This window comes from Rhagoletis zephyria, unplaced genomic scaffold (genome assembly GCF_001687245.7).
Source record: "Rhagoletis zephyria isolate East Lansing unplaced genomic scaffold, Rhagoletis_zephyria_1.1 Rzeph_scaffold_00350, whole genome shotgun sequence".
Lineage (NCBI taxonomy): Eukaryota > Metazoa > Arthropoda > Insecta > Diptera > Tephritidae > Rhagoletis > Rhagoletis zephyria.
Genome location: NW_016157434.1, coordinates 198414 through 223257, shown reverse-complemented (window position 1 = coordinate 223257; position 24844 = coordinate 198414). Strand labels below are relative to the sequence as shown.

The 24844-nt window shown below is 36.3% G+C and overlaps 1 protein-coding gene across 5 annotated transcripts in view; it reads left to right on the top strand.

The window, feature by feature from the left end:
* Positions 1-24844, top strand: part of NFAT (nuclear factor of activated T cells 3) — a 92737-nt gene that overhangs the window by 27288 nt on the left and 40605 nt on the right. For all 5 annotated transcript variants that reach the window (XM_017610873.1, XM_017610872.1, XM_017610870.1 and 2 more), the window contains 2 exons: positions 8566-8690; positions 9881-10314. In XM_017610873.1, the coding sequence (XP_017466362.1) occupies positions 8568-8690; positions 9881-10314 (557 nt within the window). In that variant the 5' untranslated portion in view covers positions 8566-8567. The remainder of the gene's footprint in view (positions 1-8565; positions 8691-9880; positions 10315-24844) is intronic.

Sequence of the window (24844 nt, the reverse complement as noted above, 5' to 3'; positions counted from 1 at the left end):
TTTTTTTTTTTTTTTTTGCTATAGAACGGAAATAAATCTTTTCATACTTAAACATAACGGGAAATAGAAAGTTTGACGTAATGGAATGAATTATGATTAAAAAAGTACCAACCTCCAAAAAGCATCGATTAAAAATTCCGGTTAAGGGGAAAAAGTATCGAGTATCTATTTGCAAAGTCGCAAAAAAAGGTGTCTCAGCCAAAAAAAAGTGTCTTCAAGCCATTCAAATCGTTTATAAATACCATGTATGTAAGGACTTTCATTGTTTTACCTGTAGAAACTTATTAGGGCATATTCATAGTCGAAATAAAATCGACTCTAACGTTAGTTTTAGCTTTTTTCAACGGAAAATCTGCCAAAAAAGCTGCTTAGAGTAAGCTTTATTTCATCTGTGACTATACCCCATTATTTTTAATAAATTTTTAATGGAGATCATCATTTTCTGTCAAAAATAGTTTTTTCTCTTAATATGATAAACTCTTTATAGTCAAATTAAAATGCATTTTATGGCTAAAACAGAATTTTAACTTTAAAACAAGATTGCTTGATTTTCAAATGGTAAAATAAGGTTCTAAGTTTTGTTTAGCTGTTGAAGTAGTGGACGCAGACGCACCCAGGTTCGGTCCCCACTCCGAGCGATTCCAAAATTTATTTTTTTATATTAATTATTTTTTACCCTAATGTACATACCCCTGTAAATATGTATTAAATTTGGCTGAGCTTTTGCGCGAAGGAAAAGCATACAGTTTATCTTCTAACTAATTGTACAAATGATGGTAATAACTCGCATATTAGCATGCAACTGGTTTATATATGTAAATATTCACATACATACTACATATTTAGTAGACGGTTTTGGCGATAACGACGTGCCTTTTTCGTGAACATACTACACGTTGTTGTTGTTGTTGTTGGCGCCACAATATTATTAGTAATATCAATTCGCATTGAATTGTAAGTGACAGGTCTCCAAGCCAAGCCAATCCAAGCCAAGCCAATCTAATCAAATGAAATCACGACAGAATCGACAGACAGAGTAAACTCATTTGGTGTGGATAATATGCTGATAAGCTTTTAACACTTCAAATATATGCACATATGTCTATACATAATGCATAACGAATATTTATATGTATGTATGTATGTTATGTAGATACACGTACCTGCAAAACCGACAGAAATTTCGAAATATTTTGCATCACTCAAAGTTTTATTACTTAAGTTAAAAAAAACTTTTACAGCTAAAATTTACAATTATGAATTAATTTGATGTTAATAAATGAAAAGTTTTTTTGTAAATAAATACGTATACATGTACATGCATACTTACATATTGCATAGCTTAAAGTATGTTCACATATAAATATAATCTCAATCAAAGCTCGTTTTGTAATCACCCAGTTTACACAGGCAAACCTCAGATTTTTAGCCGTCCAATTTGTTGTGCTTGTTATTCCCACATCTCAAGAAAAAGTTAAGTTCCTTCTCTGTGCCACCGTGATCATAAATCAATAAAAAGAAAATAAATAAATAAATGAAATAAAATAAAATATTAAACAATTTAAATATATTTTTACTTAATATTTGTTTAAAAATACCTGTACAAACCCCTTTTCCTTGCCAGCGTCCATTTTTGTTTACTTTTTCATTTGGCATTTCTTCTCTTCATTATTTTTGCATTCCCAAACAGTACCCCAATCGGTACCCAATACTAGAAAAGCTTTTGGTACCCAATACTTCCTTTTCGGTACCCGATACCGATTCAATAGATCAAATCTTCATTTTGGAAAAAAAATTTATTGCATTGCTATTTTATATGCCAGAAAATTATTTATTTTTAAATAAAAACGAATGATGCCTCTGTCGCGTTGAAAAAATTAATGTTGCCGTCTACAAAGCTTTTCGATAATGAATATAAAAAAATTAGAGCTGTGGTCCGTGACCCGTCGTATTCAATGTGTTTCGAGCACTAAAAGTTTGTGTAAAGCTTTAGGGAAAAATTGATCCCTGACTATTTACTAAATATAATTACAAATGATGTATGATAAATTACATACTTTTTCAAGTAGAATTTCGGGTGGCTATATTTTTGGAACACGGAAAATGATATTTAAGAGGTCTCTCCAAGATGTGTTCAAAGGAGCCTCCATTCCAGTTTTTTGTCGCATAGCCGTCATAAAACCTGTACGGAAAATATATTGTTTTTATTGGTACCGGGTAACGAAAGTATTCGATACTTTTTAAATCGGTACCGAGTATCGTTCAATACTTAAAAGTACCGACTCAGCACATCGCTATTATCGCGCAGATTCTGCAATTCATTTCGGAGTGAATTTCAATCGAATTTGCATAAATTGGCAGGGGTTGAAATTCACTCTATCTCTTTTAAAGTATTTTAGAAATAAAGTTTGCTTAAATATCTATCCTTTGTTACCAATATTAAAATATTTCATCAAACTAGTTAACTACTTGGTTTTGAATTTCCAAATAGGTGGCAACCCTATTCAATAATATTTCCAAAATTAACCTTTTTTAAATTACTATCGCTTCATGCCCATGTTAAAACAGGGCAGGGGTCAACCCTCCTCAAAATATTTTTGAAATAAAGCTTACGCAAACCTCTCTTGTTTGAAACCCGTATTAAACTATTTAATTTAACTTGCCACTCAAATTAATTTTGAATTTCTAAACAGGTGGCAACCCTTCTTAAAAATATTTTTGTAATACATATATGTACATATATATATGGAGCTCTCTTAAAATTCTCACCTTTAATTTGTTAATGAAACTACTTTTTAATTTCTAAACAGGTGGCAACCCTATTCAAAAATACTTTCTAAACTAATAGCCTTTGAATCCCTTTTGTTTGACGTTTACTTTGTTGCAGTCTTTCATTTAATTTATTAATGAATTAATTTTAACTTTTGGAAAATGTGGCAACTATTCTAAAAATATCCTGGATATTAATTACAACCTATCTGTGAGTCAAATTTCATTGAAATACGTCGAGCCGTTTCACATTTATAATATTAGTACGAGTAGGATTTGCAAGATTTCTTTTTTAAATTTTATTTAGTTTTTTTTTAGCATATTTTCAAAGAAAAGAATGTCGCCAGGTCTTTGCCATTGCTTGCTGATCGGCGATCGTCTAAAAAAAAAACTACAAAAATCGCCTGTATGCGTCCGTCAGAAATAACATACATATAAATGTTAATTATTTATTGAGCAAAAAGTCGATTATTCTATTCAATAGACCGTGTCACACTTCTACCCAAAGCAGGAGACCACCAATGGGCTGACGCTTTTGATTATGTAGAAAATGATAACCTTTCTATTTTATTTTTAAGAATCTTAAAATAAACTCATATTTAATTGAAATGCTAATACATCGCATTCTAAATATGTATGTATAGACTAAATCAGATTAAATATCAAAAGAAGCTGAATGTATTTTTCATTTAACTACATTTCAACTAAGTTATAAATATTTTATTTTAACGCATCTAAAAAGAGTACTAATGTCTTACATATCGCATATGAGTGCATCACAAAAATTTACTTGTACTAGTTGCTCTTGCTCTGCTGCGGTAATGTACATATACATACATACATACATATGTATACAAAAATACCCATCGGTGCGGTTCAATTAAATTCAGATTTAATTAACAGCTACCAATCAGCAGCTTGTGCTTAGAAAAATAACAATTAATGCCGATTATAGTTTTAGTAGTTTGTTGTATTACGACTACATCAAATGTAAATAATCACAATAAACAATCTTTGCAAATAACAATAGCGCACATTTTAATTGACATCATTTACAAGTGTACGTAAGTACATACATTTACATCAAAGCGACATAATGTACGTAAATTATTAGGGCAAATCGATTGATATGTGAAAAAAGCTTATACATGTTACACCGTGCGACAGTCAATTTTACACAGGAAAAAATCAATATATTCACAAAACGTGGGGCCAAATATAGTAAAACTGCGTTTTTAGTTTTTCTCTGTGACGTCAGGATTTTGTTTTTTTTTTTAAGGACTTATATAGAGGGAAAATATTTTTTTATTATTTTTATTTGTGTATATAAAACAAAATTTGGTTAAAGAAAGTATAAGTCTTCTGATATCCTTTACAACGATACCAATTTTCTGTCTTATAAAATATCCGGGTAAATAAAAAATTTATTTCGGTATTTTCTTGTAGGAATAAATTGGCGTAGGTATTTTGAAAATTGAAATTTGTTTGAGATAAAAAAAATGAATTTACGTACCTATAGAAACGAAATAAATTGTAATAAAACTTTGAACTCCAGATTCAAACCAAAAACTGCAATAACTTGTACAGTCAGTAGAATGAACTGGCTTCAGAAAAATACCTACTGGCGAATATCCACTACACTGAGCCAAAAGCACAATGGTTTTTGCAACCAAGTTATTGTTTGATTATTTATTTGTTGGCTACAAGCAGGTTCGGGTTCAAATGCCGTCAGAGAAGACATTTTTTTGTTTTTTTTTTTATTTTTCTTAATTACGAAAAAACAACTTTGAAGTGGACAACCGACTGCAAGTTTTTCCAAGTGGACCTCCTTCATCTTGCTTCACGGTCTGCCAACAGTCTAGATTCGATTCACTGCGTCATTCAGCCGTTTGAAAATCTTATACGGACCTTTCCAGTTACTTGGTTTTTTGGAGGTGAAGCCTTGCTTCCACTGAAGCTTGTACAACAACGCACACACACAAACACCAAATCGCCTTCCTTGAAACCCTCTCGGCTCCATGCGCTATTGGACATGCTTCCGGCTTATCTCCGGGAATGCAACATCTTGCATGGTCGCGCTTCCCCCGGGCCCTGGTGGTGACCAGACTATGCTTCTTCTCATGGGCACCCTTTTCTCCGGATTTACGCGGCCTCCTCTGGCCATGACTACCAGGCTTCGATCCTTGCTAAATCCGCATCCTCACGCTGAAACTTGCCCAGTGTTTGCGCATCTCGCCCATCCGCCGACGTCAACTTCATTGAAGAAGCTTCAGGCTCTAATGCTTGCCTTTGCATCCTCTTCCGACCACGACCTTTTTCCTGGATACTTCAAAGCGCGCTCAGTGCTTCCACAGCCGCTTCAGTGGCTTTCCGTCTGCCGGAAACACTGCCTGGCTTGCCATGACCACTTCCTTGGTGTGACTTCCTCTTCTTCACTGAGCTGGCGGAACCGTCACGCTTTTTCTGTATCGGTGAACTGCTTCCTTCTTCTGACGAAACCACTCCGTCTCCATCACTGCCAACCTCTGCCCAACTAACCGCTTCCGTCGCTGGTGGAACCTAAAGTGGCGACTTTCTGTCGCGATCGGTTAGAATCATTCCTTAGAGGTCAATCTTCATGCCTTGGCCAAGTAGGAAGTCCACGCCGATGATGACTTCATCCACAATGTCTGCCACTATAAACTTGATGTACGAGGCCACGCCCCCGATAATTACCTCGCATAGTATTTTTCCTATCCCTTGGGTGCGCTTACCAGTTGCTGTCTGCAGCTTTGCTCCAGGTAGTGGCTTCACATACCAAGTGGCCAAATCGGGTCGAATCCACCAACAGTAAGGTTGCTCGCTTTTCTGACAATTCGAGATACGGAAATTATGCTGGCCCGTTTTAGTTTAATGACTAATCGGAGTTGGGCTCGTCCTCCTCAGCCCTGCGTTTACGTATTGCTGAACTATTAGACCTGCTGGTACCCGTCTTACAATCGCGTGCAAAATGGCCTGGTTCTCTACAACTAAAGCATTTTCCAGCACCATCCTTGCTTTCGGTTGCACCAGGAGTATTTTTCCCTGCCATCGGCTTGAGTGTTTTCAGGATCTCGTTCATCACGTCAGGTGGAGACCACTTCTACTCGAAGGGCTTTGTAGGCTGGTTTACTTAGGACCGCCTCCGATTGACGTGTCTGAGTATAGTAGACAGTTTCACCAAATGTTGGCTTTGGATTCGCACACGTCTCTCGCTTGGTATACATTTCCCGCATTCTGCTGATTAATCTCTGAATTTTTAACCTTTAGAGGTGCTCACCAGATGCGTCCCCAATTGCCAAGTGGGCCAATCTCTCGATCTCTGAGGCGAATTCCTGTAGAGCCTCGTTGGATTTTTGGCAGTGATTCTCCAGTTCCATCTTGTAAATCTGCTTCCTGTGCTCGCTGCCATAACGTCTTTCCACGGCCCAGTTCAATGCATCGTAATTGTTCCTTTCAGAGTCAGGAATAGTCTGTAAGATTACCACTGCAGGCCTCTCAATGTAACGAATAGTGCAGCGGATTTGTCCTCCATGCTCCAATGGTATGCTATAGCTGTCTTCTCGGACTGGAGCTTAAATACCTGAAAAGGAATCGGACTTTGTCCCGTTTCTTCTTAATAAGCGCTTCGATTTTATCCTGTTTTCCTTCAATTTGGTCCTGTCTTTCTTTGAGTTGCGCGTTGCCTCTTTACTAAACATGAAGCTGCGTGACATGTATATTTTTTGTGCTTCCAGCTGGGATGAAACCTCCTCTGAAATCTACTATGACATCTGTGAACCTAGAGCCTTTTGCTGTTCTTCAACCTTCCTTGCTGTCAACATTTGACATTTAAAAAATATATAAAAATAGGCAATAATATTTCTCATAAAAACGAATAAAATTAGGGTGTAGGGTCTTGAAATCTCCAAAAAAAAAAACCATTATCGATGGGCACCCTAATGTACATACTATATGCAAACACTTACGTCTATGAGATAATTAAAAACTCATTGATTATCACCACAAGTTAGTTGGCGTGGTGCCATTGCTATTGCTCGTGATCTGTCACTCATCGCATTAATACATACGTACACACATTAAGTGTTTACTGTTTATAGCACTCAACTTTCAACGATTGTCTGTCCTTTGGCAAGCGCCCTGCTTTAGGCATCACTTAAACTTGGTTTTCGAGATAACAGAAGCTAAGCTGTCTGACCAAGATGTGCTATAATTTCTCTGTTGCTACTTTTAACAAATATGCATATATGTGTATTAGGGTGGTTAAAAACAATGCATGTGAAAAATAAAGTCCGAATTTTAATGCTCTCACCCTCTGAGATTGTTCTATATCGAAAAAATATAGATACTCCTGTTTTTTTTTATTTCGAAATGAAGTAATTTTTTGCAGGTGCCCAAAACGCTCAAAGTTGTCTAAGTAATTTATATAGAAAAAACCAGTTTTCGTGGAAATAGTATAGAATTATTGAAAATTGACATTTTTCGGTCTGTAAACTCTGTTTCTCTTCAGCAGACTTCCAATAATAATACCCAGTTGTTTATTTAACCATTTTTTATAGGTCTCTCATTGCATTTTTTGGGGTTTTTGTGGCAATATTTTTTTATTTCAAAATAAATAAGTTAATAGGAAAAATATATTTTCAAAACAAGTTGTATAAGTGTGAACCAAATCGGACCATAAATACGGCATTCCCAAATACCTCGACTACTGCGTCACCTAGCGAATTATTTCATCTTGCATGCATTGTCATGGGGTTATGAGCTAAGTTTGAACTTTCAAGTCTCTAGCTCATCGGAAAGTTATTGAAATATTGATTGTAAAATTCCAGGGTCTACATACATACATATGTACTGGGGATTTCCAGGCAGAGATTCATGAAAGCGAAAAAACCAAAATGTTATAATTAGGTTAGTAATAGTTAAGTTTTTATAATACCGTATTGAAAAAATGTCAAAATACTATAATCATTACCCCTAACATAGCTAAAAGTAGTAGCTCCGAGATTAAAAAAAAAATTGTGAAAACAATTGCTGTACGCGATGAACGGCACATATAATTCCATTGATCTTTCATATCTCTCTAAATATCAATACAATTTGTTTTTGCAAAATACACTCCACTAAATCCTAACACTTAATATTCTAAAAGTAACTAATTCTTTTGAGAACTTTCACCTAAATTTTGATAAATCATAGCTCAATATCCCTTGTGCCGAAATTGTAACGCGAGTGACGACTTACGTTTGATTTGTATTTAATAAGTTATAAGCATTTGATTGTAAATGGTTCGTAGAATGTAATTGGGCTTTTAATCGTAAAATTTTACTTCGAATGTAACGCGAGTGACGATGGAATCACATACATATACATATCTATATGTATGCAAAAGTGAAGTTAAGTAAAAGCTTCTAAAAACAGGGTATATTTTTTCCATATTAAAATTCCGATTTTACTCTTTTTTTTTTTACCACCCTAATGTAAATACTTATATTAAGTAATTGTGTATTTACTGTACGCCTTTGCTTGAGGGCGTTGTACTTAAGTTTTTATCAATGCTTTAAATGTTGTCTGAGGGTATATACTCTTACTTAAATACAGATGTTTCTCTGCAATACCACAGGTTCTACAATTTTCAAGTCTTTGTTGACCCCTGCGACCCTCACTTACGCCTGATAATGCTAGTGATAAGTTTTGATAACGCTAAATTCTTATTTATTTACATATTTATTTATTAATCTATACTCATTCGTTTCATTTTATTTTGTACTTTTTTTTTAGGTATGCGCATGACCATGTCAACTGCATCAACGATGACGGCACGCATTCAGCGCAAAGGCTTTCGTACGCCCTCGAAACGGTATCCGGGCAAAGCGATACCTGGAAAGTTGCATTCTGTTTCACGGGTGAGTAAATATTAGGGGTATTCTCTGAGTCTTGCAAAGCCCTTGCAAGGTGCACGGATTGCACGGTTTGCAAAGCTGTCCCATACGAAAACCGGTTTTTTCCGTGCAATCCGTGCAATCTGTGCACCGTGCAAGGGCTTTGCAAGACTCAGAGAATACCCCTATTGTATTTTCTTTCGATTGAGTATTTGCTTCTTAGCATCGCTCATATATCGCCGTCATCAAATGGCCACATTGGAAATGGTGTTCTTTAAATATTCCTATAGTTTATTCGAAGGCTTAGTTCAAAGGCTTAATAGTTAGTTGGCGTTATCTTCTAGTTTACAGTAAAAGATAATACTTAGTCAAGGTGAGAATAAAGCACGAATGAACTGCCTGCCAAGGCAAGGGAAGATACTTCTTTGCCGACATAAAGCTTGCAGACAAACATAAACAACCAACCACTTCAATATCGCTCTCCAAGCTTTTCTTCGTTCAATTCAAATAATTGTCCAACAAAGAGTGAGATTAAAATCATTTAATTTTAAATTAATGGTAATACAAAGTTTTAAAAAAATTACCTGCAAACATTCAACGAATTATTACGGCTACATCAATAGAATGCTTCCAAAAAAAATTTAAATACTATATCAAGCTGCATTGAAAAATTTGTCGGGGAAAGCGATGTCTGTTTATTTGAATTTCAATTTGGTGTCTTTCGTGAGTCGTTCATCCTTGGTTTTGGTTTACGATGATTTCGCACTTTTTGTCTGTCTATATGATTCTCTATATATGTAGCTTCTGGACGTAATCTAAAAAAATAGTGAGTCAAGATATATTAATTATTTTAATGAATTCATGTTTAGTCGAATATTGTTTTCCATTATTTTTGTGTTAACAGAGCAAGGCGCTCAATCAACTTCATAACAATATAAAGGCCCTAAATAAAATACAGGTAACCTTGGGAAAATCCGCTTTTAAGAATGTCATTATATGCTGTTGCGATGACATTGTCACATAGGGTGTAATTCCACCTTCTATCACAACACCACCAACCCGAATATGTAAGTGATCTTGGGTAATAGTTTATTTTCAATACTCAGCTGTAGCAAACTATAGTTCGCTGTTTATTTTATATGTACGTTATTAGTTTGTGTTGTTTAAATTTGTTAAGTTCATTCATTTACATTAATTCGTATTCTTTATTCCAGATTGGTCCCGGTAAAATGGTTCCCGGTAAACGGTTACCCCAACGGCCGCATCCACCACCCTGCGATAATTCTAATGACAGTGGTTTTGGATTTGATCAGCATCTTGAAGTGCAACAGCAGCAGCAACAACAACAACAACAGCAGCAAATGCAAGCGCAACATCATCAGCACATGGCCAGTGGTGGCACTGGTGGTAGTAGCAGTAGTAGTAGTTGTAGTAGTAGTAACAGCGGTAGCGTTAGCCCAGGTAGCGGTAGTGATCTTATGCAAAGCAACAACACTGCCACCAACCTTAGCATTGGTAATAGCAACAACAACAATAACGGTCATCATCATGCTAGCCACCATCATCATCATCATCATGGACATGGACATCACAGCTCGGCGTCAATGCAACATTCGACGCATCTCATTCGTGCCATACCGGCCTCAAGGTATGTAAACCAAGAGAAATTATTACAAAATTCAAGGTTTTTTTTTATTAAATAACACCGTGCGACAGTCAATTTTACACACGAATAATCAGTTAAATTTTTTTTGTGTATATAAATAGAAAATTTTGGTTTTAAAAAGGTATAAGTCTTCTGGAATCCTTTACAACAATACAAATTTTTTAAAAATAGGTTTGTAATTTATTTGTTTAAAATATTTTTTTATAAAAAAAGGTATTTTTTTCTTTTAAGTTTTTTGTTTTCTCAAATTTTGATTTACAAAGTATACAAATACGCATATCAGAAGAAAGGAGGTTTGATTCGGTTAGTAATTTTTTCGATTTAAAATTTTTTTTTTATAAAAAGTATTTTTTCCTCTTAAATGTTTTTTCTAAAATTTTTACATACGAAGTATAGAAATATGCACATCAGAAGAAAGGGGGTTTAATCACGTTTACAACGATACCAATTTTTAAAAATCGGTTCAAAAATTTTTTAAATATGGTTTTTAATTTTTAGAAGACCCGACCTTATAGCATCTGTAATATAAGTTTGCACAAAATCATTTAAATAGTTTTTTTATTAAAGCATATCCCAGAAATTTCAGAGACCTTAAAAAAAAATCCTGAGGTCAGAGAGAAAAATTAAAAAACGCAGTTGTACTCCTAGTTATGTGAATATATTGATTTTTTCGTGTTTTAAAAAATTTTGGTTTTTGTCGCACGGTGTTATGATTGTAAGCTCATCCATGCTCATACCTACACGAACTCTCTTTCTCGTTCGCATGCTCCAGCATTAAGTGTCTGCTGAATTTTGTAAATTTCAACTTTTTCACCTAAGCAAATATACATACATAAATTGCCATAATTAATTATTCACTTCTTTGGGAGTTTGCTTAAGCTCACCGTACGTTCGCCTTTATTGTTTTGAGAAAATATGTAATTTTGTTTTTTTTTTTAATTGATTGCTATTTCTAATGTTGGCCATTTTAAGCAAAGAATTCATTAATTTATTCCTTCAGTTGTTGTTTTCACCTACTTATTGGTTTCGTTTGGGTTTTGCAAGACCTATGTATTTACGGATTTGTTTTAGCTTTAGCAAATTACACTGCCGTGTCTGCTAAATGTTCTCGGCTGTCTGTTTTATTCTTGTTAGGTTTTCATTATGTAATTTTGGGTTTTGTGTACATACTACAGATGGTAGCGTTGCTTGGTAAATACCGTTGAAATATTAGCTTTTTATAATATTTGGCTAAATTCTAGACTAGTCTAGTATTTATGTACTAAATTTTTCTTATTTTTATAAAAATATTGTTCATTCATCAGCATAAACCACTTGAACCAATTTTTTCAATTTCAAACAGAACTCAGAGAAACTCAAAAGGTTTTTATCGAAATTTTCAACTTTTCCATTCGGCTTCATAGGAAAAAAAATTAATTCTGAAAATTGAATATGATGATCGATAAAATTAAAATCCACTGATACAAATAAAGCAAATTTTTGCCGTTAAATATATATATATATTTTTTTATTATAAAGATTATAACCATTACGTTTCCTAGAAAAAACAGTTGAGAATGCGTCGATATGAAAATAATGTACTGTTTACGATCTCATATCAAATGCTAAAGTACCCAACATCAATCGAGTGTGGCTCTCTTTTGCCAGCCTATTGAGCCTAACCTACCAATCTTATATTGAACTGGCACTTATGGCGGGAGAAAGTCGATACACGTGACTCTCCTATCTTATCCCTTTAAATCAATAATGAGTAACCCTCACATTGAGTATTGAAAATTTCTAGCTGTTATTTACATAGTGTAAGTTGATATAGCAATTCGTTATTATCAGCTCCAAAAACTAAGCGCTGTAAGGGTAATTTCATTAGATTTGTAGCCATGTGTACATGCGGTAAAAGTGCTTCAATCGTTGCCCTACCACTTTTGTCAACAAAGAACTTTCTAAACTATCTGTTGATAAGTACTTATACTGATTTTGCTTTTGATTTGCACATCAATTGTAAGTCCAAATACTCTTTAACGGCAAGCCGATAGATAATTTAGCTCGACGTAAGTGAGTGTACGAGTAGTATAAGTAGCAATCTGTATGATTGTAGGTCATGGTGACAATAGAACACATATAGGTTTTTTCAGCAGGTTTTTCATGTATAAACGCTTGCATGGGTGGGTTGAAAAAATGCATACAAGTACATACTAACTGCATGCAATTACGTTGTTTGAAAACGAAATGTATTTGTGCATATGTAAAGGGTTATCCATTTTGTGTTTCCGAAAGTAAACGTTTCTATACGAAAAAAATTCGAACTGATTTTTTTATGAATATTTTTTTCCATTATAAATGTTAGACATTGGTAAGTATGTACACATGTACATACATTGTTTTTTTTTTATTTATTATTTTTTTTTTGTACATGCCGGTTTCCAAACCGGTTTCCACCGGTATTTTTCCAATATCAAATAAACCGGATTTTTTTTTATCGAAAAAGTCAGTTTTCTTTCATTTCAAAAAAATCTTGACTTCTCAATCAAAATTTTTAGTTCTTAGAAGTTAACAAGGCTTTCCCCAGATTAAGGCAACCCCTAAATGGAGAGATGTACACTTTTACTCCAGCTCCAAAGAAGTTTCTGGGACCAATAATTGAACCATGGACCTCCCGAGTAGTAGTAGGCATATCTAAGCACTGGGCTACGGCGGCAAGAGCGCTATTCAAATCCGAAAATTCTTCTTCTTCTCTTCTTCTTCTTTTTTGGCGCTGTAACCGCCTAAGCGATTTTGGCCGAGTTCAGCAAAGCACGCCAGTCGTTTCTCCTCTGTGCCAACTGACGCCAATTGGAAACGCCAAGTGAAGCCAAGTCCTTCTCCACCTGATCTTTCCATCGCAGTGGGGGCCTCCCTCTTCCTCTGCTACCACCAGCGGGTTCCGAGTTGAATACTTTCAGAGCTGGAGCGTCGGTGTCCATTCGAACGACATGACCAAGCCAGCGGAGCCGCTGTATTTTAATTCGCTGCACTATGTCCATATCGTTGTAAAGCTCATACAGCTCATCGTTCCATCGTCTGCGGTACTCGCCGTCGCCAACGCGTAAAGGACCGTAAATCTTCCGCAAAATCTTTCTCTCAAACACCCCAAGAGCCGCCTCATCGGATGTTGTCATTGTCCATGCTTCTGCGCCATATACCAGCACGGGCATGATGAGTGACTTATAGAGCGTGGTTTTCGTACGTCGAGAGAGGACTTTACTCCTGAATTGCCTACTCAGTCCAAAGTAGCACTTGTTGGCAAGAGTGATTCTACGTTGGATTTCAATGCTGACATTATTATCGGTGTTAATGCTGGTTCCCAAGTAAACGAAATTCTCTACTTTCTCGAAATTGTAACTGTCAACAGTGACGTGGGTGCCAAGGCGCGAATGTGCTGACTGTTTGTTTGATGACAGGAGATACTTCGTCTTGTCCTCGTTTACCACCAGACCCATGCGCTTTGCTTCCCTATCCAACTTGGAAAAGGCAGAACAGACTTCGCGGTTTTTGTTACCGATGATGTCGATGTCATCGGCATAAGCCAGCAATTGCACGCTCTTGTAGTAAATTGTTCCTGAGCGGTTCAGTTCTGCAGCTCTTATTATCTTCTCCAACATCAGATTAAAGAAGTCACATGAAAGGGAGTCGCCCTGTCTGAAACCCCGTTTTGTGGCGAACGGCTCGGAGAGGTCTTTTCCAATTCTGACGGAGCTGGTGGTATTGCTCAACGTCATTTTACACAGCCGTATGAGTTTTGAGGGGATGCCAAATTCAGACATAGCGGCGTATAGGCAACTCCTTTTAGTGCTGTCAAAAGCGGCTTTAAAGTCGACAAATAGGTGGTGAGTGTCGATCCTTTTCTCGCGGGTCTTTTCCAAGATTTGGCGTATTGTGAATACCTGGTCTATGGTGGATTTGCCAGGTCTAAAGCCACACTGATAAGGCCCAATCAGTTCATTGACGGTGGGCTTCAGTCTTTCACACAATACGCTCGATAAGACCTTGTAACCTATGCTTAGAAGGCTGATCCCGCGGTAGTTGGCGCGAATGGCGGGGTCACCTTTCTTGTGGATTGGGCAGAGCACACTTAAATTCCAGTCGTCGGGCATGCGTTCATCTGACCATATTCTGCACAAGAGTTGATGCATGCACCTTATCAACTCCTCGCCGCCGTACTTGAATAGCTCAGCTGGCAGGCTGTCAGCTCCAGCGGCTTTGTTGTTTTTCAGCCGCGTTATTGCTATACGTACCTCGTCATAGTCAGGCGGTGGAACGTCGACTCCGTCATCATCGACTGCGGGCTCGGGTTCTTCTTCTCCACAACTTTCCGTGCTGCTACCATTTAGTAGGGCGGAAAAGTGTTCCCTCCATAATTTAAGTACGCTCTGGACATCAGTTACTAGGTCGCCATTATTGTTCTTACAGGAGTGCGCCCCGGTCTTTAAACCTTCCGTAAGTCGCCTAACTCTCTGGTAAAATTTTCGGGCATTCCTCCTGTCGGCCAGCATTTCAAGCTCTTCGCACTCACGTATTTCTGCCTCTCTCTTCTTGTTGCGGCAAATACGTCTCGCTTCCCTCTTCAGATCCCTATAGCGGTCCCACATAGCGCGCGTTGCGCCCGATCGCAGCGTGGCCCTGTAGGCGGCATCTTTTTTCTCTGCAGCTTCCTGACACTCCTCATCGTACCAGTTGTTCTTTCGGGCTCGCTGAAATCCGACTACTTCTTCGGCGGCGGTACTTAATGAGCGGGAAATGTGGTTCCACTGCTCGCATATGTCGGTTTGTTGAAGAGTGCTCTCTGAGAGCAGGTGTGAGAGTCGAGTAGCGAAAGCGCTGGCTGTCTGTTGTGATTGCAGCTTTTCGACGTTAAGCTTTCCTTGCATATTTGGGCGCACATTTTTTGCTGCACAGAGGCGGGTGCGTATCTTGGCTGCAACAAGATAGTGGTCCGAGTCGATGTTTGGGCCTCGGAGTGTGCGTACGTCTAAAACACTGGAAGCGTGCCTTCCGTCTATCACAACATGATCGATTTGGTTTCTCGTTTTTCGATCCGGAGACAGCCAGGTAGCTTGATGGATATTTTTATGCTTGAACCTAGTACTGCATACTACCATGTTTCGGGCCCCGGCGAAGTCGATCAGCCTCAATCCGTTGTCGGACGTTTCGTCGTGGAGGCTGAATTTTCCGACGGTGGTTCCAAAGATCCCTTCTTTGCCCACCCTGGCATTGAAGTCGCCAAGCACGATTTTGATATCATGACGGGGGCAGCGCTCGTACGTGCGCTCCAAGCGCTCATAGAAGAGATCCTTGGATGCCTCATCCTTCTCTTCCGTCGGGGCATGGGCGCAGATGAGCGAGATGTTGAAGAATCTCGCTTTGATGCGGATTGTGGCTAGACGCTCGTCCACCGGGGTGAACGACAGTACTCGGCGACGGAGTCTCTCTCCCACCACAAATCCAACTCCGAATTTGCGCTCCTTTACATGGCACCTGTAGTAGACGTCGCAAGGCCCCAGACATTGTTTGCCTTGCCCCGTCCAACGCATTTCTTGGATGGCGGTGATGTCAGCTTTTGTCCTTACGAGGACATCAACCAGCCGGGCAGAGGCACCTTCCCCATTAAGGGTCCGGACATTCCAGGTGCATGCCCTCAAATCGTAGTCCTTTAAACATTTGCCGTGGTCGTCATCATAAGGGGGGGTCTCATCCGAGGCTTTGCCTTGCTTCTTCACTGGAAGTGGTTTTTACGTGGCGGGTCCCAAGCCCAGCGCACAACCCATTGCTGGGACGGGGGTGGTTTCGCAACCAAATACACGTTTATATAGCGAGCCGCTTGCTCCAAGCAGACACCCGCTTGCAGCCGCACCTACTGGTGAACAGACGCTGCAGACTTCAGTGAGCCCTTAAACCGAATAAGTCAGAGTGGCCCCACCGAAGCTCCCTCTCTTTCTGCCTGGACCCCAGGCTCCACTCGGATTGGTTACCGCATCTCGCACATGGGTTGCTCACGTTGCCCAGAGTGCGCGAACGGGATTGAGTATAGCCATGCAACTGTAACTGCATACCCAGCGCAATGACTATACCCCATTGCCCTCCAAATCCGAAAATAGTCAATAAAAACGCCATAAACTATTAAAAAAAAGTTAAAATAAGACCAAATGTGAATTTTTTATTGATTTTCGTTTTCATTTTGATTAAAAAAAATATATATTTAAACTTTCATATTTTACTTTGCTCTTTTCTAATTAAAAGCTATCTTTTTTACAAGCTTTTATTTAACTTGCTCTATATGTATTTATGTATATATGTTTGTATGTACATATGTTTGTTAGGGGCAAATCCTGCAATCAATTTTGGCCCGATGGCCTAGAGACGTGAAACTTCACAGTTGGCTCAGAACCTGCTGACAATGCAATACGAAAGATGAATTAATCCGATAGATGGCGCAGGAGTCGGGATATTTGAGAAACCCGTATTTATGCCTGAAAGGTCTGAATTTGTAAACTGCCTTTTGTTTCCGCTCTTTATTGAGTTCTCCACTCGAAAGAGTAAATAGTTCACTACTTAAAGTATCAAGAATACCTACTAAAAATACCGTTTTCTCCAGAAATCGCGAAAAATCTCAACATGAAATTGACAAATTAAACGAAAAACTTATTTTGTACATTTTACTAGCCAAAAATTAAAAAAAATTCCAAATTTCATGAAAAGAGTGTGTTCAAGATTATGTCAGAAGTAACTTCATATGTATTTTTCTCAAAAAATAAAAAATAAAGGTAAATAAATGAAAAGCACCAAAGGTACTTCCTTTTTCTTTATTTTCTATATAAGGGTTAATTTTTTAGATATTTTCTTACATAAATATGGTAGTTCGAATATAGCTAAAAAGCAACAGTTTTCTTTATCAAAATGTCGGGGACAAAAAATTTATATTTGTAAGTACGAAAAACGACTTTTTGCCCAAAGTGCAGTTGTGTGGAATTCAGCATCATCTTTTGTGCCGTAAAACAGTTGCAATTTTTGCGACAAATCGATTTCTGGTATTCGGCCGTACTTGCATTTACAGTAGCGATGTTTTTTTTTTGCTTGTGTAGTTGGACGAACTTGTGCACCATAATCTCCACTTAAAGCACGAAAGTTTGATCAAGTATTTTAATAGGTTTGAAAAATTTCAACGCGTTGTGCGTTGATTAGGTAATCTATTTTCACAAGCTCTAGACTATTAAAAAAAAAATACACGTTTCATTTGATTATCTTGACAGTTAAGTGTGACGTCAGTCATTACCACCCTGCAGTTGGGTATTTGGAAAACGCCACTGTAAAAGAAACAAATATNCATTTGACAGCTAAGTTTGACGTCAGTCATTCTCACCCTGCAGTTGGGTATTTGGAAAACGCCACTGTAAAAGAAACAAATATAATACAATACTTAAAAGAGTACAAATGTTATTGAAATTTAAATGTTAAGTTTTGGTTTTAAAGCTTTAAATATGCATATGAATTTAAAATAACAACCAATTTTTATCTCTTGCTACGATTTTTTATTATTTTATTATTTTTTATTTATCGGTTTCGTGAGATGCCAACCCTGGTTACAAGTATTGTTCGCGTTCTANAGTTTTGGTTTTAAAGCTTTAAATATGCATATGAATTTAAAATAACAACCAATTTTTATCTCTTGCTACGATTTTTTATTTTTTACTACGATTTATCTGGTATTTTGCTACGCAATCGGTTTCGTGAGATGCCAACCCTGGTTACAAGTATTGTTCGCGTTCTACAATGCTGCTACCATAGTTAGCAGTTTTGTTTAATTTGTTTATATTTACTGTTTTCGCATCGTAGTTCGACGAGTATCATAAGTAGGTACGTAAACACTTACTGGCATTCATACTTACTTATACTCGTATACAGACGTACGTACTGCTATCCACCTAAATCGGTATCTTATCAGTTGAAATGACGACAACAAAACAATAACAAAAACACACAACATTTTCTGAACATTCGAGTACTACTAAGTGTATAATCTTAACGCTAATAGCAGGTAATAATTGTCGTTCTTATCAGTTAAGTGCGAATATGTAAAGTATGTATGTACGTTATTTTGTTGCTGTTAAAAGGTTTGTTGTCAACCAATGAAATAGTAAATCGGCGGGAATTAAATTAAAAAATGAAAGTTACAATAATGCCAAATAATGCCAGACAACCCATTCCAGATGTTATATTTCACAAATTTTAGGTACCAAGTGTTATACGAACTCACGTGCCGATAAGGGTTACCTACATGGTGTGATAATGCCATATACTATACTCATATCTGAATAAACAAAAAAACGAATATACTAGTACTAAATTGTGAAAAATAGTTTATACAACACACTGCGTTGAGCATAGCTTTTTTCGGTTTGATATTCGGCCCTATGCTGAGTATCGTCATCGTCATCGTCGACGATCGTAACATGGCTGACGATGACCGTATCGTCACTTTTACTAACGATGACGATATTCAACATAGGGTGGATTATAAAAGTTGGTGCATAGTTTATTGCTAAGTCTCTCGCTTGTAATCCATGGAGAAAATTAATATTTTGGGTATGTTTCTGGTCTTTCCGATTTTGCCCTTAGATGAAGAAGAGGGAATTTTGAATGCAAATAAATGCTGTAAAATATTGCAAAACCAGCATGATATTCTATCAATAAGTCGATTGTTTGATGAGCTGTCATCAGGCAGCATGCCATTCAATTGGTAGACGAATAAATCGACAATCATAGCTCTGTAGCGCTCGCCGTTAACGGTAACATTCGCGTCATTCTCATTTTTAGAGAAGTAAGCACCAACTATATCACCGGTCCATAAAGTACACTGCTTAGACAATGAATGTAATGGTGCCTCCTGTATTTCTCGTGTACTTAGTGCCAAATGCGAATTTTGTTCTTTTTGACATGACCATCGAACCAAAAATTTGCCTCTTTACTGAACATAATATTGCCATAATTGGGATTTGATGCGTCTAATCTGGTCGTAGGCCGATATCTTTGGACGGTTTCCCGAATTGAATCATGAGAAATCGCAGAAAAATCTTCCCAAATCCAAAAAAAATGCACCGGAAAAGTTCTGCGAAATGCCGAAAAGTTCATCAATATGACACAACAGCTTAAGAGTTCTGTAAACAGTCTGAAAATCCTGAAAAAATTCAATAAGTATCAATAGATCTTACAAAGTTCCGAAAAGTGGCTTATGATCCCCATCGTCCCAAATAGTAATCAAAACTTCAGAAAAGTGTCTATAGGTAACCAAAATCCCAAAGTAAGTCCCGAAATTCCGATAACTATAATTCAACAATTAGGGTAAAAACATCACTTATGGCGTTATCTTTTCTCGAAAAAATTTACACCTTATATGGCAACGTTATCAGACTGCAACATTTTAAAGAAAGCGCTCTTGACAGCCCTGGCGCAGGGCAGAGTGAATGCAACATTATTTCGAGAAAAGAAAACGCTATTCGTTTCCTCTAAAACTTCACCATTATAATTGTGAAATATATCGACCCCTTTTGCGTATCGTATGTTAAATTTTGTACAAAATTCACTTTTTGATGCATTTTTGTTCTTCAACCGATAGCTACCCCAAAAAAATGACTGGAAATCAAGGAATGAAACCGATTCAAAATAATGTTCCGGTTTGGGTTTCGGTTTTGCCAAGTGTTTCGGTTTCGGTTTTGGTTTCGTTCTTCAAAATTTATTTCGGTTTTGGTTTCGGTTTCGTTCCGGTTTCGGTTTTTCACAGAAATTTTGTTGATATTATTTAAATCACAATGTCTTAAACGTTGAGGAAAGAAAATCGAAAATTACAGTTCACTGATAATATCAACACTAGGTTCTTTCCCTAACAATCCGGACCGGATTTGGTAATTAGAGAATAAGAGAAACATTTTCTTTCAAAAATGGAACAAAGTTCAGAAGTACGGAAACGCAAAAACCCACATTTCGTGCCCACAAGTCGAGAAACAGCTGATTCACGTTGTTCTTGTTTTTGTCACTTATACCATGTTCTGACCGACATCGGAAACATGTTTTCGTTGCTAAAACTGGTTTTCGACCTAAAACTTGTGTTTTCGTCCATATAAAATCTGTTAAACGAAAACCAGTTTTCGCTGAAAACTACTTGAAAACTCACTTTCCACTCATTCCAATCGGTGTCTTCACTAGTTTTTTTCGATTATTTATCGAAGTGGAAGTCATATTTTATCATCTTTAATACGCCATTTCGGATTTATTGTTAATTGCCTGGCCAAAGCAAAATAAGAATGAAAGTTAAAGGTTGTAAATGAAAAGAAAATGAAGGAAAAATGTTTTGGTTGTCGGTCAGAACATGGTATTAAATGCAAACACTTGGAAATTGAATTTTGGTTTCACAAATTTGATTTTAAGTACATAGATTGAAAATACATCAACAGGCCATTCACTTTTCCTTAAAAGCACCAAGTAAATGCAGGCAACATGTAAACACAATACAGCTGATATGCACTTTGACACTTTATCCATTTTTACTCGGAGAAAATTTCGGGCTGTTTCGGGCAGGAAGAAGAATACACTTACGATCGAATACGCTCGAATTTTCGCTCTCTATTACCCATTTTGTTGAGTACAGGCATGATTTCTGGGCTATTTTGGGCACACGCGGGATCTCGCATTGCGTACGGGAAAGAAACTACTTAAATATAATTAATCGATTATCGATTCACAACAACAAAGTCATCAGCAGATTTTTGCGAAAAGTTACCTTGCCATACTTATTTACTACTTAACAAGAATTTTAGCAAAATGTTGCTGATTTTGGTTAAATAAATCATTTATTTCAAAGAAATTTTTATTTATTATTTTTGTAAATTTCTGGAAACCGATTGAAACCTGTGATTGAAATGGTTTCGGTATCGTTCCTTTTCAGGTCAAGATAACGGTTACGGTTTCGGTTTCGGTTTTGAAAAACGAAACGGTTTTAAACGGTTACGGTTTCGGTTTGGGTTTCGGTTTCATTCCTTGCTGGAAATTGTATCGTTTCTGACAATGCTTGCAAAATTATCGTATGCGCTAAGAAATTAGAATGTGAAAACCTTTCTACAAAAAAAAAATCTTGCGTTTAGTTATATTTCAGAATTATGTCAGCAAATCTCTACTTAGTACTGATGGTGCTAACCAAAGCAGAGAAGAATACAAAAAACACTTTCTTGTAAAATTTGGTTTTTGAAACATACGATAATTTTGCGCAAAGGTGTCGGTATCATTACATATCGTTACGTTTACAGAAAAACCAAAAAAACATTATATGTAAAAAATCCATGATACCCATACTTCTTCTCGTAAGCACATTTCACTGAATTTTTTAAATAATTTTTAATTACTGACCTCAGAATTAAAACTAAAAAAAAAGTAAAATTTACTATCGCGCGGTTTTATATGTATAATGAGCTAGACATTTATAAAAAAATATTAATTATTAAATAAAAAAAGAAATATAGCTAATACTGGTCAAGAAAAGGAGTTTCTATTATTGCCATTAGTGCAAATTACAAATCCCGACTATTTACCAAGAATCCCGGGATTTTCGGCACCTAAAAAAGGTCGGGATCCCGGGACTAACATTCCTAATACATATGTAAGTACATTTATAATTCAGTTCAATGCTCCCCCGAATGAATGAATTTTCGCAAGACTATACATATAAAGTAGATACATATTTAGAAGCGAAAAAGGCAAACGTTTCTTGCCTACGCTGAGCCATTAGTGTGAAGGACGTGCGTACTAAAAACACTGGCGATCAAAAGTGAGTGTATGGTAATTTTTGCAAATATTTAACAGAAATCATCATGCACTCACTTTTAATCGCCAGTGTATATTCGAAGTCTACTTTGGACAAAAAATACGAAAAATATTTAGTTTCATATACATACATACATATTTATATACATATGCAAATACATAAAAATCATAGGCCGTTAAGCATTATTTAGCAAGTCATTTTTGTTTATTTTTTTTTGTTGGTTTTTTTTTTTTTTTTTTTGATTTGATTTTCTCTCTTGTTGCTGACGTGTATAGTTTCAATTTGAGTGTCTGATAGCGCGTGTTATGATTTAAGCACATGCCAAGTTAATATATATATTTACATAACTACGCACATGTAAAAATATATACCTACATACATATGTATGTATATATGTGTAGAAATCAGAGTACCCAGATTGTTTAAAAAGAAAAGAGCCATTTCTGAAAGAAAATCGCCTTTTTTTTTGTTATAAAATTCATGAAATCGGCTTAACAAATCTTTTGTTTTAAAAATGAGATCTTGTTACAACATAGTTTTTAAAACCAAAAACGAATATAATACCTTCACGGTAATAATAAATAGCACAAATCACTTATATAACAGTGATGTACAAACAATTTTCTTTAAAAATGCGCATACTTTAAAAAATATTTGTGTTAACACATTTTCCAATAGGACGGCGCAATTAATAAATTTATTATAACTCATATTAATTGATTAATCTCACAATCCGCTCGTCGCTAAAAATAAAATAAAAGCTATAATAAGACGAGATCAGCTATTTCCACAAATGAAATCGCAAATTTCACATTCAGCGAGAGTTGTCACAAATGGCGGTCTAATGTTGCCACATTAAAACTAAAGCTCTATCTCCAAAACCTACTTTTCACGTGTTTCGACGCATTTACATGGCAGCGCACAAAAAATTCACTTGAAGTGAAAAAATCGCCAAAGGCGATTTCCTAAATTTTTACAGGAAAATATAAAAAAAAATCGCCAAATTGGCGCTAAATCGCCCAATCTGGGCACTCTGGTAGGAATGTACAAATCTATTTATGTATGAATGTACGTATGTGTATTTAAATATCCATATGTAAATATTAATAACCGTACGGATTTGTACCCTGCAGGAAAGTTACTATTAAAGTTCCCATGGGCGTATGCAGGTACGGGCTGAGGGGGGCGCAAGAACCAATATAAATTACTTTGTAGGGCTCGGTGCAACTCAATCGTTAAAATAACAAGTAATTTTTAAGCAACAACAAAACCAACTTCAATTCTCATGTAAAACTTTAAGATTACCGTTAATTTATCCATGATCCAATGATCGGATCTAAACCAAAATAGTACGGAACCTGCCCTGAGGCACCAGATAAAGAAATATCGAAATCGGTTAATGTGGTCCAAACTTATGCGGTAACATACATAAAAGAATATATTCCGATGAATTGATAACCTTTTCCTTTTTTTGAAATCGGTTAAAAAGAGAAAAATGATTGAGGTAAATTATTCTACTCTTTTAATAGCTATATCTTAACATTTCTAATAAAATTTATAATAAAAAAATCTCAGCCCCCCTAAATTATGCTTTGCGTACGTACGCCCATGACACTTCCCAATTGAAATTCTACTGCCAATTTTTTGCGAAAAATTCAATTTTTTTATGTAGAAATTAAAAATACGTATTTTCCACAAAAAGATCGAGCAACAAAAAAATAATAATTGCAATCATATTTTTCTTAAGTGTTTGGCCGAGCTTCCATATTTTCTCTCCTATATGTTGTCACAAAAGTGGAGAGCCTACAGTTTTACGTCGAATGACAAATGTATTTTATGAGATGCTTTTTCTTAATAGAAACTCACCAAGGTTTGCCAATGCCCGGCTATAGAAAGTTTTATTGTGACGTGCTCGGACCAGGCGTCGAACCTTGGTCCTACTACCACATTAAGAGAAAAACAAGAACGATAACGTTAGACAACCTGAAAATGAGAGCTACATATCTTTACCTTAATTCACAAAGGCCCTAGTCCAATTTTTTTTTTTATTTATAGGAGAATATCAAAAACAGGTAAGCTTTTAAAGTAATGAACGTTGGTCTTACACTTTAAAAATTAATTAATTGAAGGCTGTACTTTTAAGAAATCCTACCATAATCTGCGAGAACTCAGTTTCGAAAATAAGTGTTGGTTAGGTAGGGTCTATGTGAATTAAGATAACGATATACTCAATTAAATAAGATCAGAGTATTATCTTACGTGTGAAAAGAAATTTTTCTTATATCATCTTCGATAATCGCTCCGCATTATTTTTTTTTCAACTACTACAGTGAACCCCTTAACTCCGCGTAAGTTACCAAAATTTTTGGGCGCCGTGAATTCTTTAAGGTAATCTGAAGAAAATCGCCTCTTTTAAAGTACCTCCTGGCTGATATACACAAACCGCCTAAGATACCTAGATTTTTCTACCCCATTTAACATTTTACTTATAAATTTTCCCTTTTAAGTGCTCTTAATTTGTTTTAAATATTTACTATTTGAAATTAGTGGCAGCGCTACACACCTTCGGCAAAAAATTCTAAAAAATCAACGGTGATTTTAACCACTTGAAACTTTCACATTTTTAATCTCTCAGCCTTTATTCCAGATAAATTAAGATAAACTTTA